The sequence below is a fragment of the Lissotriton helveticus genome, chromosome 2_1, assembly GCF_964261635.1.
Source record: "Lissotriton helveticus chromosome 2_1, aLisHel1.1, whole genome shotgun sequence".
NCBI lineage: Eukaryota > Metazoa > Chordata > Amphibia > Caudata > Salamandridae > Lissotriton > Lissotriton helveticus.
Genome location: NC_136059.1, coordinates 1643076697 through 1643090110, shown reverse-complemented (window position 1 = coordinate 1643090110; position 13414 = coordinate 1643076697). Strand labels below are relative to the sequence as shown.

Here is a 13414-nt window from a genome sequence, read left to right as displayed (position 1 = left end):
GTCTATCTCTTTGCCCAGTGGCATCTTCGATATTTATGGGGGCCTTAAAAGACATATTTTAACTGTTTTGTGTGAAAGTCTGTTTGGCACCAAGTGGAGTTCCATTAGCAGAAAAGTGGCATTAAAAAGATGTACATGGGGCCCCCAAAAATGTGTTGCCCCGGGACCCAAAAATCCTTAAGACAACACTGGCTAAAACACAGTTACCTTACAATAGTACATAAAGGGGTTTCTCACAGTTGTATTTAACCATCAATTACCAACTGAACATACTTCAATTGCCAATTAAACATAAGTCCACACGAAAAATAGAAGTTAAAACAGCCACCCTGTCAGTGGAAGCAAGCTAGTGGCATAATAAATGCCTGACAAGCACTTTAAAGTAAAAAAAAAAAACAGTAATGGAAATAAATATACTAAAGTAGGTCTTTCTACATTAGACACAATACACCTAAAACCAATTCCTCTATATCGAGAGCATATCCTAAATTGATTTAAAGGTTACTTTTGTCACTCATCTGTAGACAAACTGTCAGAGTAGTCAGGAAAAACAAATCTGTACCTTCTTATGCAAATACTTTTTCAAAATGTGGCAAAGGATACAAGGTGTGTCCAGGATTTGACAGACTCAGGCGCAGGGGGACTGCTTTGTTAGGCTTTGAAGAGACAGAAATGTCATAAGCAGTCCCACAGCTGGCCACTGAGGTATGGTATTGGCAATTGGGGGAAAACATATCTTTCACAACAAAGACCCAGCACAAAAACTATTGAAAAACACAAAAACATAGTATTTTCCTTGGCTTTTCAATACTTAAGTGAGTCATCTTGCATTGGATACATATTGCACGGCATTTAACAACCGACAGGTGTCTGTGGTTTGTTTTCACATTATAATAAAGAATTTAGGGCCATATTATCAAGAAAGGGCTGCTTTTATCGGCAGGAAACTGCCGCTAAAGCGGCGATAATGGGATTGATAATATGCCCTTATGAATTCCCATTGAAGCCCAGGTTAACACCAGAACCTGGGCTTCTATGGGAATTCACCAGGGCATATTATCAAGCCCATTATCGCCGCTTTAGCTGCAGTTTCCTGCCGATAAAAGCGGCGATAATGTATCGCCCTATCTTGATAATATGGCCCCTAGTCTTCAAATTTTGTATATTATGTGGAAATGAGAGGCACCTTGTGAAGAAGAGCATCTTTTATAACGGTGTTGGCTAGACCTACTATTTTCTAGAGCAGTTTCGCTCTCAAAGGCTACTTATGTGTGACATGTTGCCTGATTTAGGTTCATTGGTTGCAGCATTGCGGTTCCAGAGATGATCTTACCATGCTTCAGATGTAGGCAGCAGTCATTCTTGGGGGGGCAGTACCTGTAGAAGATTGTGGCCTTTAATTTTCCATTGAAGATATTTCTGTACATTCGTTATATGTTTTAAGCTAACACACACTGCAGATCTTCCACGCTTTCCCGCCACGTTTTTAATATCAAACAATTGATGTACATATTATTTTTAAAAAACACGTAAATTATTTTTTGCCTCTATCTTCAAGGATAAGGGTGGGTGCGTTGGGCCAGACTAAACATAAATACAGAATGAATGTTTAAAATTCATTGTGTGCGAAAAGACGTGCTGGGAACAGGGCAGAGAGGGGAAGAAATACAAAGTCTCCCCAATATGCTTTTGTGTGTAAAGTTGCATGAAGTCTATTACGCACCCTGGCAGTGGTAAGCAAGAAAAGGAGGGGGTACATCAGACATAACAGGTGAGAAGGCGCGAGGACAGTTGTCAAGAAATAAGAGGGAGAAACAGAAAAACTCGAGTAACATGAATATCTTTACTAGTAGTCTGTGGATCATATGAAAGGCAAAGATGGACTAGAAGGACCAAGCAACAAAATGAAAAACACTGAAACATAATTAAAAAGATGGCACTTCCAACTGTTTGAAATGCGGGCAACATACCTGACGTAGATTCCTGTAACTTTTCTCTCTTTCGCTTTTTCTTCTTACCCTGCAAGAGAAAAAGTGGTGATTAATAAGGTGCTTTGAATAGACTGTGTCAAATATCTCCCACCACAGCAAGTGGCTGGAGAATGCACTACTTTCTGCTAAAAATGCTGTCCATCCTAAGGAATATATGAGTGTCACCAACCAGATATTAGAATTGCTGGACTAGAGCATCTCTCTCTGTTTAGGCCTCTGTGCTACAAGGATCCAGAGTTCAGAAGTATTTCCAGAATACAGACGTATATTTTCAGAAAGCACACCCTTTTCATCACCCTCAGGGGGTTAGCACTAGTAACTCTAAAAAGTGGAGTCGAATACAGGGCAGCTGTGTATTCTGCACAATGTATCTAGAAACATTAACATTCGTTAGCTAAGCGTTCCAGATTGCAAATATTCTGAACATGCGCAGTACATCTCACCATCTGCTGTCTACAGCCATTTTCCTATTCGATATACACATGGAGACCAAAAAAGATTTTACTCTTAGCTACAGTGATGCACTCTGCTCACAATTCTCGCAGGCACACAAAAATACACGGGGCACAACACAATCTTTTCCATATTCTCACTAAATGAGATCCACAAAAATCAGGTAGTTAGAAGCAGGTACTGACTTCTCTGAATTGATCTGGTAGGCGGGGCACTCCTGATCTATTACCCAGGAATGCAGATGGCATACCCGCGTACTGTGACAACAGAAATGGGGAAAAACTTTCCCTGATCAATTTCAGTGACGGGGATGCGGAAGCAGAATGAGATAAGCCACGTTCTCCAATCATGTGCTCTATTTTACCTATGATGCCCATCACTACTTTTTGGAGGTATAGCACATACGCTAATGATATGCCCCGAAAAGTGGTCCCAAATCGCAGCCTATTCGTACTATGACTTCCCATTTGAGTTGCTGTCAAGACACTACCATTCCAGAAAGAGTTAAGAGAAGGCCACACTGCAGTTTTCCATATCTCTGCAAGGAGCCCATAGTTACTCACTCAATGACAAAGCCACTAGGTTTGGATTTATTGTGTTAACACATAAGTACTTGAAGCAAGACAAACGTAAGATCTAAAATTTGGTCTTTATTGAAAGCCCCCTTGCCTACAATAAAGATGTGTTTTTGCTTTATGAAAACCGGAGGTAGAGTAACAAGGGGGCCTTCATTATAATCCTTCACTTTTTTCTATAACATAAAAAAGAAGGTCTATACTGAAGCTCCCCTTTCTACATGACCTTCCTTTGATATAAATCAAAAAGAGGAATGAATTAAAGGTAAAAGCATCTCGACATTGATCACATTTTGTCTCAAGGCAAGATAAAATAAAACTTGACACCAGTGGCACTCATGAGCAGCCACCTCGAGGGAAGGGTGGATAGGGGTGACGAGGAGGACACACAGGGGAAACAGGGAGGAGCGGGAGAGTGGAATAAGCGAAGTGGCAGGTGGGGAATGAGGAGCACACACTGAGAAAAGAGAGGTGTAGCAAGCGAGAATGAGCACACAGGGCAAAGGGACTGTTGAAAGGCAGGAATAAGAGACGGTGATGGATGGGAGAAACAAAAGCGAGACACACAAGAAAGAAGGAGGGTGGGAGAGAGTCAACACGATTGCACGCAGGAGGGAAAAGTGGAAAGGGAGAACGAACATTAAGGAACTGACAGAGACACATGTAGTTGTGAAATAGTCATTCATAGAGTTCAATGCAAATACTTCATTGTAGGTGGAGAAATATGTCCTAGAAGGGAAGAGCTTCAGGTGAGAGAGAAATATTGGTCTGGGTTGAACCCAGTTGTGAACGACAAACTCGTATGCCAATGTTTGAAAGGGGCTGGTCAAAAAAAGCCAATCGTTGAAAGGGTTATGCCCAAAACCAACTCAAACCATCTGTTGAAGAGCTACTGTCAGAACCCAGAATGAAAATGTATTAGATTGCTCTAACCCAAATGAACCCTTCATGGAATGGCCCTACCTACAATATTATATATTATTAACCCCTTCAGCGCTAATGTCAAAGCCAGCTCGTCATGGGCGTTACCTGCGCTACGCTGATGACGAGCTGGCTTTGTCATAAACAGCGCATTTTTGAAATTCCAGCGCACAGCGGGAAAACGCGGTAGCGCGGTAGTGGTTAAATAATACAACTACCATTATTGTGGTAAGTAGGATTCACCACTGGATATATTTTGCTACAATAAATTGAGAAAACTCGTCAAACAGCAAACTCTCTTTTAAGTCTCTGATTAAGGCAAGTAGAATATCCAAACCCTCATACGTCAAGCTTTTATGTTTTTCATTTTCTACAGGATGGCAATGCAATCTTTGTGGAAACAACAGAGTAATCTCCTGGTTTAACCTAATAAGGGTAAAAGTTGTAAAATGGTATTCCACTCATGAAAGACACTTTAAAGGAAAAAATGCAGGAATTTTTATCCGTATCAACTTTTGAGAGGCGCATATCTATAAACAGTGCAAAAGCATTCATTTTTTACTAGAGAAGTATACCTTTGTTGTGGTGTTGACATGCTAACAGAGAAAAGTCAGCCTTATGCTGTTCGAGCAGCAAGTAAAACAGACAAATGAAAAACAGATTAACCCCGGAACACTAATCAAGGTGAGGCTATGATCAGTAGTGGCTGGCGCAAGGGCAGAGTGGCAGAGCGGGGGTGGGAGCAGGGATGGGGATGGTGTGTTGAGGGAGTGAGAAAGAAAGAAGAAAAAGAAGACAAAAAATGAACGTCTGCAGCCTGCCGCATTGTCGGTTTTCTGCGCCTCTCGTGGCTCCACTGCAGGCAGAGGCTCCCAGCCTCCCCTGCTGCCAATCCAGAAGCTGCTCTCATGTATGAAATCAGTTTCAGGATTGGCCTTAGCGCCCTTGAATTGACTTCTCAGGGAGACTGGGAGCCTCTGCCTGCTGTCTCCAACCCGGCAACACAGCTCGGGTTGGAGACAGCTCAGCGTGCATGTGCGTTTGACCGTCCTGAAACAGCCGCTTCCCTTTGTGACTGCCCCCACGATGGCCCTGCCCCAGGACACGCCACTTAGAAGTTGAAAAATAAAATTATAATAAACCGGCTTTATTATCGTTTTATTTTTCTACTTTTGAAGCTGCTAGCGGGAGGGTGGTGGCGACACTCCACCGCCATAGTGGATGAGCCGACGTTGGTTATGATGTGCCTTGTTGTGGTGGTGGGATGTGAAGTCAAAAAATTATTTAAGGTGCGTATGGAATCCAAGGGTGCTGCGCTGAACCACAGGTCAGTTCACCCAATGACTGAGCTTTTGGCAGGGATTTGGATTGCAGCCTACCATCACAATGTCTATAAAACAATTACCCCTTACAAATGTGTGTTGAGCATGCGCAAGAAGCATCCAACTACTACAAATAATCCTTCAACAAAATCATACAACCTCATTCTCTGCCACAGAACCTTACAGAGGCCAAGCGACTGTGAAGTCCTAATTGTTGCTGTCATGAAGCACCTTTAGATTTTCTCTCTTTTGTTCTTTTCAGACACATTTCCACATTTGGAATGGTTATTTATGGCCATGGACAATTGTCGATGGCACAAGCTGCATTCCTCTTTTATGGTGTGGTGCACTCTGCATTCCATGCTGTAAAACAGCTGCTCTCATCATTTAAACTTACATCTGCAGAGCTTGTTTGCTAACAGGAAATTGCAGTCAGATGTGTAAAAAAAAAATACAGTAATGTTCCAAAGCGAGGGTCAGAAGATGACTCTGTGTTCCTGGGAACACCATGCTCTGAGTTCTAGGCCTTCATTTAACCAGCTATGAGTATGTTGGTAATCATGATTTGGCCAGTTACAGAAATTACCGGCCAAATGATGATGATAAATTCTGCTGTCAGTCCGTAGACCACGAGTATTTTTGGTGGAGGCTTCCCTCCATCAGTAGAGTCTCTGGTTGGAATTCTGTTTAAGAATATGGAATGACCAGTGCAATCAGGACCAGACTTGCCAAGTCCCCCAGTAATTCCTCATTAACGTGTAATTGGACAGTAATTCCTCCCCCACAAGTGTTAGCGATACCCCGGTATTGATAACTCCGAAGTGAGGGAAGGATTTCTGGCCAATTTTGCAGAGACTTTATAATAAGGTTCTTAACCCCTTCACTGCGGGGTGTTTCCCCCCTGCTGTGCGGGGGAGAGGGGGACCGCGCGCGGCACCGCCCTGCTGGTGACGAGCTGAGCTCGTCACGGCCACACCCATTTTGAGAATGTTCAGCACAGCGGGGAAATTAGCCCTGCGTGCGAACGTTCCAGCGGCCGTGACGAGCTGAGCTCGTCATGAGGGCAGCTCCGCTGCGCCTCATGACGAGCTGAGCTCGTCAGGAGCACCAATGTGGTTAATGTACACTGGGATTGAAGTTTTGTTTTCCTTCAACTGGAGTTTAATTGAATTTACAGGACTAGCCTAACTTTTTAGAATGTGCTGCAAAAAGAAAGTACAGGATCTGAAACATGCTAACCCCATCGAAGACATTAGGACAGCACAAGATCTGATGTACACCATTATGATACGTATAGTATTTATTAAAAGGAAATAGATTTCTACAAGCAACTACATAAAGAGGAGCAAAAGTGCTACAAGAAAACATAACTGGTTTTGCTGGGGGAATTAAGAGATACAGGAGGTATTTATGATTGAGTGGTGGATACAGACATAGACAATTACATTAAAAACATAGATCATATGGATATTGCACATAATGTCCCCATGTCTATTCGAGTATAGGCAGAGCAGAAGAGGACCTGGGAGGGTTCAGGGATTTGTGGGTGGAGCCAATAAATGTCACGTGGCAGTATGACAGGTTGGACTTTTAGAGTGGCTTGAACAGTGCTAAATTGAGCCGCGTTTTCCGGTGCTCCGCACCGGCACCTAATTGTCAGCACCGGCGCTTGCCAGTTTACTAATTTAGAGATGTCCACAATAACAGTTAATTAATAATTCAATCTACATTCAAAATGACTATTAAATGCTGTCCAAGCCATGCTTATACCTTCGGGGGCCTGAAATAGTCCGAATTGTTACGCTTGTAGGAGGGAGATGATTAGTAGTTGTGCTGTTACCATCAGCGGCAGTGCTGGGAGGGGCAATGTGTGGTGCAATCTGCAGTGGCCTTCCGACGAGAGCCCTGGCACTTATTTGTTTTTGCAAATGTAACACTGGCTTGAACAGTGGAAGAGAGTTGAATGCTCACAAATCATAGGACAGTGAGTTCTTGCCTGAGGGGTTTGGAATGGTGAGTACGTTGCGATGTGCAGACTGAAATGTTTGGGTTTGGTGTAGTGGAAGAGGATTTTGGACAAGTATTTGAGGCCTTTCGTGATTCGTCTTTGAAACCAGGCACACCACTTGGTGTGGTTAAGGGTAGTGAGAGTCTGTGTGGGAAATAAAAATGTGCTTGCATGCCAAACCAATGTAACTTGCCTACCCTAGAGAATTCCTACAAAGAGGTTATAGCAATAATATGTTTTACACATGACTACTGCATTGACTATGACCATAGTGTGTGGTTGGGGAGGTGAGAGCGAAGAGGGGAGAGAAATTCTGGAGAATTAGAAAGAAGCAAAGTCAGCTGATGGGATGGAAGGCTGCTTTGCATCAGATAGGAGGTTAGTGATCAAGAGTTGATTTTGAGGGTCAGATGACAGAGGGATGTAGTCAAGCTGTGGAAGTTTGTGACACTGGTAGCGTTGAGCACAGATATGAAGGCGCTTAAAGTCATTAAGGTGTTCCCTATTCCAAGTGTTTCTCTATCTTAAGAGGAGTGATCTAATGTGTGCCTTCCGTTTGCAGACAGCAAATAGTTCCCTGGGTCAGGTACAGGGTGATTCTAGTGAGCATTATGCAAGGGAAAAATAGGAGTTGAACACTGGTGGTGGAGTGTTGTCCCAGCTGACCAAATTCAAATTATATGCAGGACTAGATTTCTCCAGATTTGGTCACGGTTTGCGTGGCAGGAAATACGGGAGTGCTATCCATGCTAGTCTTAGATTAGTTTGTATATATATTAATAAATATAGTAATCAACATATTGTAACACTGTGAGTAAATGGCGTACAGTGGTAAATGAAGCATGGTAAACTGCGTGTTAGTCTGTGTGTAAGCACGATGATCCATATACATGTTCTCATAGAATTTTAGGTACTTTAAAGTGAGTCTATTAAAACACATAGGGGCAGATTTATGTTAACTGGCGCATCCCCAGGGATGCGCCAGTTAATGTGCGCCACAGTGCGCCACAGTGCGCCACAGGTCCGCCACCCATGGTGCGCTGCATTTACAATGCGGCGCACCATGGGGCAAAAACGGCACAGATGCGTGACGCATCTGTGCCGTTAAGGTGGCGCATTGCTGGAGTTGCGTCGCAAGCGCGATGCAGCTCCAGCAAGGCTCGGGGGTGCCCCATCTTAACAATGCTGCGTCAAGACCTACGCCTGCTTCAAGCAGGCGCAGGCTTTTGACGCAGCATTGGCCTGAAAGTGACTGAGTGAAATCTTATAGTTTTCACTCAGCCACTTTTGCGAGGCGCACCTGCCCCGGAACGCCCACCCTGCACCGGAACGCCCACAAGCGGCGCAGGGCTTTACAACGTGACGCATCTGCCTAGATGCGTCACGTTGTAAATCGTTCGTAGGGATGCGCCACGTTTACGCCGCCTTGCGTGACGCAACAGCGGCGTAAACGTGGCACAAGGGCCTCATAAATCTGCCCCATAGTGCAAACCTATTTACTTTGAGCCCATGTTTAAGGTACCCCAGTATCAAAGGTCGCATTGAGTTTAAAATGTATGCACATGAAAGTGTTTGTCTGACTTTTGGAAACCTCCATTTCCCCCCAAAATATTTACATTTTGAGCACTTTAAACAACCCTTATGAAGTTCTGCTGTCTGACACGAACTGCTACTATATAGCTACATTGTGAAAAGAGTGAATAAGGACTTGTGCTAAACACTGAAACATACAAACCTACACACACAAATATACACATGCATGTGCATCCTTCTATGTCCACCCGAATACCATAACGAAGAAAGCAATGTCCCCCCATGGGGCAGATTTGAAATTCTATCTGCAACCATGGAAATGCCGTTTGGATATCTGCCGCAGCCTGGCCCTACGTAGGCTCTGGAGCTTTTGAGGTTCTTGCCTGACAAAGTTTCCAGAAAGGTGCTGTCATTTTTTTCAGAACTGCTGAGCCTTTCACGGGGTAAAAAATATGAAATTCGGTCTAATACATCGAGCTAGTGGTCAAGTACTTTTTCTGCAGTAGATCCCCTTAGTGCTTTCAAAAGTTTCCAAACTTTTTCCTGGTGCCCAAGCAACTACAGGAATACACCTCTAAGCCCTCGGGATCTTGAGGTGTGGTGGGGTGGCAGGCAGCGTGGGGGTGGGGGGGGGGGATAGTTAGAAGCTTTCAATGCCAGAAGAAGTCACCAACACAGTCCAGTCCAAGTCCCAGGTGCCACCTGGGAATTGTAGAAGAAAGGCATCTTACAGCATTTGAATCCTTGTGGCTACACAAAAGGTCAGCCATTTGATATAGAGGTGGGGATTCTATTGCTAGATAGAGTCTCTACCAGTTAAGGCCTTACCGAAGGTAAGTAACTTGTTCATTACTCCAAAAGATACATGTGTGTATATAAGACAATGTCATAATTGCTGTTTCTATACAAATATAGCTACATATATAGAGAAGATTATACCTTTTACCAAACCTTTAAGAAATATCATGAAAATGATGCATACTTCACCACAAGATAAATGTGCACATCCAACCATGTAAAAATTGCTGCTTCTTTGCACATATAGGTATTTATATAGAGGGAGTTTCTCCAGCCATTAAAAATCGTACTAACTGTCATGTGCATATATTTGTATAAGATATTTTCATTTTTGCTATGAAACAAATCCTCCTTTCAACAATTGTCCCATCCCTCCTCTCTCCGACAGATCCCAAACCTTTCTGACTACTATGAACCTCTAAACATCCTTATCCAACCTTCCTCTCTTTTTTAAGTCATGTCACCCAACTAATAGGCAAACAAAACCTCTACTTATGAAAACAACTTACTATTTCCCCTTGCAAATTCATTCCCATAAACATTTCCCTACTTTAAACTCTACTAAACAAAGACGAAATCAAGAACTCAAACTTAACACAACGAATGCAAAAAAAAAGAACACATTTTACTACTATGCTAACTATTAACCTCTAATCTTGGGTTCCAGAGTAGGGTGCTACTTCTCGCAAAGCACTTCAATGCTTCCTCAGGGGATGTACGCGCTATATAAATACCATTTACAATTACACTAACACTGTTTCACTGTAAGAGTATTAGATTTTTTTAAATTATACCCTTGCAAAGAAAAATCTTTTTTATGGGAGGAGGATCGTGTTTAAGCATTTGAATAGTCTCCCCACAGTTAATCTCTGATAACCTACAGTCCTTCCAATTGTCCTCTCTAAGGAGGCTGGTTGGCATTTAGAGACTAAGAGAGTCATGGGAACCCAGGCGTTGGCCTCCGCTCCGCTAGAGGAGGAGTACGGGCCATGCTTAAAGATGGCTGCCTGCCTGGCAGAGATCTCTGTGCCTTCAGGGCATTCGCCAACGGAGCAAGCGAATTTGCTGAAGGCACAGATGAATGCTGAGCAGCCACCATGATTTTTTTTACCCACTTGGCGTTCATTTAGGTTTTCCACTGCCACCCAAAATGAGAGTTTGTATAAACTGAAAAAAATGGTCTTATTGCGTACAGTTTTCTATCTGAGCTTAAACTCAATTGTAGGTTTTCCCTGTCTGTGTCCACCATGCCACAAAACCAGCGGCGGTCACTGTGCTGTAAATTGGGTAGGATTACTGGCACTGTGACCTGGTGTCTAGTGGCAGTCAAGGCAGCTGACTTTCCGCAAGAGGAAAACCTGCACTTCTCTCACGTCTACATTGGGCAGGTGAAATGTGAGGCAGGCGGAAGTCAGGATTCCCTGCACCTGCCAACCTCTAGATGTGATCCTCCAATTAGCACTTTTGCAGAGATAAATGGTATGTGTTTTTTTAGGGAGGGAAAATGCATCAAGATATTGTGTGAATTTACACAGCATTCTTTCTGAGAGTTCTCAAGCTCCCCAATGGCCCGGCCCGACCTGTCCTGTAAAAGCCCACATTAACACTGCTTTTCTAAATGGAGGGCAGTGGTAAATGGACTGCGGCAATGGTTCACCTGCCTGAAAGTTTTCCGCTGTTGCGAATGGAATGTACGCTCTTAAAATTCTGTAGATCCGGGTTCTATCAATCAGTATTTGGGAACTTCAGCATCAATTCCACTTTTCCCCTACAGGTGACACCTTTGGGCAGAAAGGTTATTTAGAATAATCCAAATATGAGTCTGATACCTGGGTTGCAACTACTATGCCATAACTCTTCTCCATGAATTGCCATCTCTATTTGTGAAATTTGTACAAAAAAACGCTGACAACATTCCTTCATTTGTTGTTTGTTTACTCACTTTAACTGGGTACTCCTCGCCCATCTAAATCTGGAGCAGGAATAAGCTAATATGCTTCACTAAATCCAGGCAAAAGTCATCATCATCAAAGCAATAAATCCCATTTAAATCAACTTTATTTTCATTTCACATCCACATGATACATTAGAAAAGATAATCAATACTTGAAAAGTAGAGGAAGTCAAACACTTACGTAATTGTCTCGTGCAGACCAGCCGGGGTACAGCTGCATGTGTAGTTGCCTTTCTTTTCGGGCTAATTCATAATACTTAGCCTGTTCTTCTCGGGAAAGAGCATGCCACTGAAAATAACAACAAGTGGCAGTCTTAGACTACAAAATGCAACAAAATCACTTCAGTTATATAAAGAATAATTTTGGGACATTTCCGCCCTACTTTCCATGATCCCTAAGAGAAGAGAAAGGAAAAAGATACTAACTTCTGACAACAGTTTTGAGCTTGAAGCTATTATGGATTCACATGCTGCTGTGCAATATTCTACCATTTAATGGGCGGGTCAACCTGTGCCTCCTGCATTGCATGGACCTCCCACAAGATAATGTTTTGAGACAAAATGGATTGATTTGCATGTGGTAGCCAGACATGTAATTAATGGAGACATTTGTTAGAAAGGCTAGGGTTTCAGCCTTTTAAGTCTCGCCTGACTGAGTGAAACGCGCTAGCGCATGTGCTCTCACTTGCAAGAAATATTTTGTAGTATAAGGGACTTGGAGGCTGCCCTTTGCTTACTAATTGTGGGCTTCATTGTCCCTCTCACTTGCTGCCTTCTAATTGGGTTGTGCAAGCTGTCTTCACTTCCCCTTCTTTCTGCAGGAGCACGGACTATGTACTGATTGCTTCAGATGTATTAAGGTCCCTCTGATTCTGGTGCTGTGACTAAGGTACTATATATTTTTTTATTTTCTTGATTCTTCCCTTCCCACCTTCCTTGTCTGTGTTGCTTCTTCCCCTCCAACCCATCCCCCATCATTGTTGCTGCTTATCTTGCCCCCCTGCCCTCCGTTCCTGTTTCTTCTTCTACTACCTTCCATCCCATCCGCAATGCTTCTAACCATTTCACCCCGTCTGCGCTGCTATTAATCCTTCTACCCCATCTGTGTGTCTGCTCTGCTCCCATACCCCGTTCTTGTTGATCTTATACAGCCCCCTGCCAACGTCCTTGTTTGTTCTTCCCCTCCCATCAGTTTCTTTTTCACCTTTGACTGGCCCATCCCTGTTTCTTCTTCCCTTCACACCTGCCGGACCCTGTTTTTCTTCCCTTCCCTTGGTCCCTGTTTCTTCTTCTCCTCCCACCTGACCCGTTCCTGTTTACCCATCCCTTCACACCTGCCCACCGTTTCTCCCTCCCCTCCACGCCCCTGTTCCTCCCCCCACCCACCCTCCACTCCCTGTTTCTGCTTCCCCTCCCACCCGTTCCAACCATGTTTCTCGTTCCCCTCCCACCCACCCCACCCCTGTTTCTTCTTCCCCTCCCACCTGCCCCACCCCTGTTTCTTCTTACCCTACCACCCACCCCACCCCTTTTTTTCTTACCCTACTACCCGCCCCAACCTTGTATCTTCTTCCCCTCTCACCCCTATTTCTTGTTCCTCTCACACCATCCCCTTCCCTGTTTCTTCTTCCCCTCCCACCCTCCCGTTTCTTCTTCCCCTCCCACCCTCCAGTTTCTTCTTCCCCTCCCAAACTCCCGTTTCTTCTTCCCCTCCCACCCGCCCATGTTTCTTCTTCCCCTCCCACCCGCCCATGTTTCTTCTTTCCCTCCCACCCGCCCATGTTTCTTCTTTCCCTCCCACCCGCCCATGTTTCTTCTTTCCCTCCCACCCGCCCATGTTTCTTCTTTCCCTCCCACCC

At 44.0% G+C, this 13414-nt stretch overlaps 1 protein-coding gene across 3 annotated transcripts in view; it reads right to left on the bottom strand.

The window, feature by feature from the left end:
• Positions 1–13414, bottom strand: part of LEF1 (lymphoid enhancer binding factor 1) — a 247784-nt gene that overhangs the window by 46283 nt on the left and 188087 nt on the right. For 2 of the 3 annotated variants that reach the window (XM_078676590.1, XM_078676592.1), the window contains 2 exons: positions 11737–11844; positions 1971–2019 (listed from right to left, as the gene is read on the bottom strand). In XM_078676590.1, coding sequence (XP_078532716.1) covers positions 1971–2019; positions 11737–11844 — 157 coding nt within the window. Of the gene's footprint in view, positions 1–1333; positions 1378–1970; positions 2020–11736; positions 11845–13414 lie in introns of all 3 variants that reach the window. The other variant, XM_078676591.1, reaches the window with a different exon arrangement.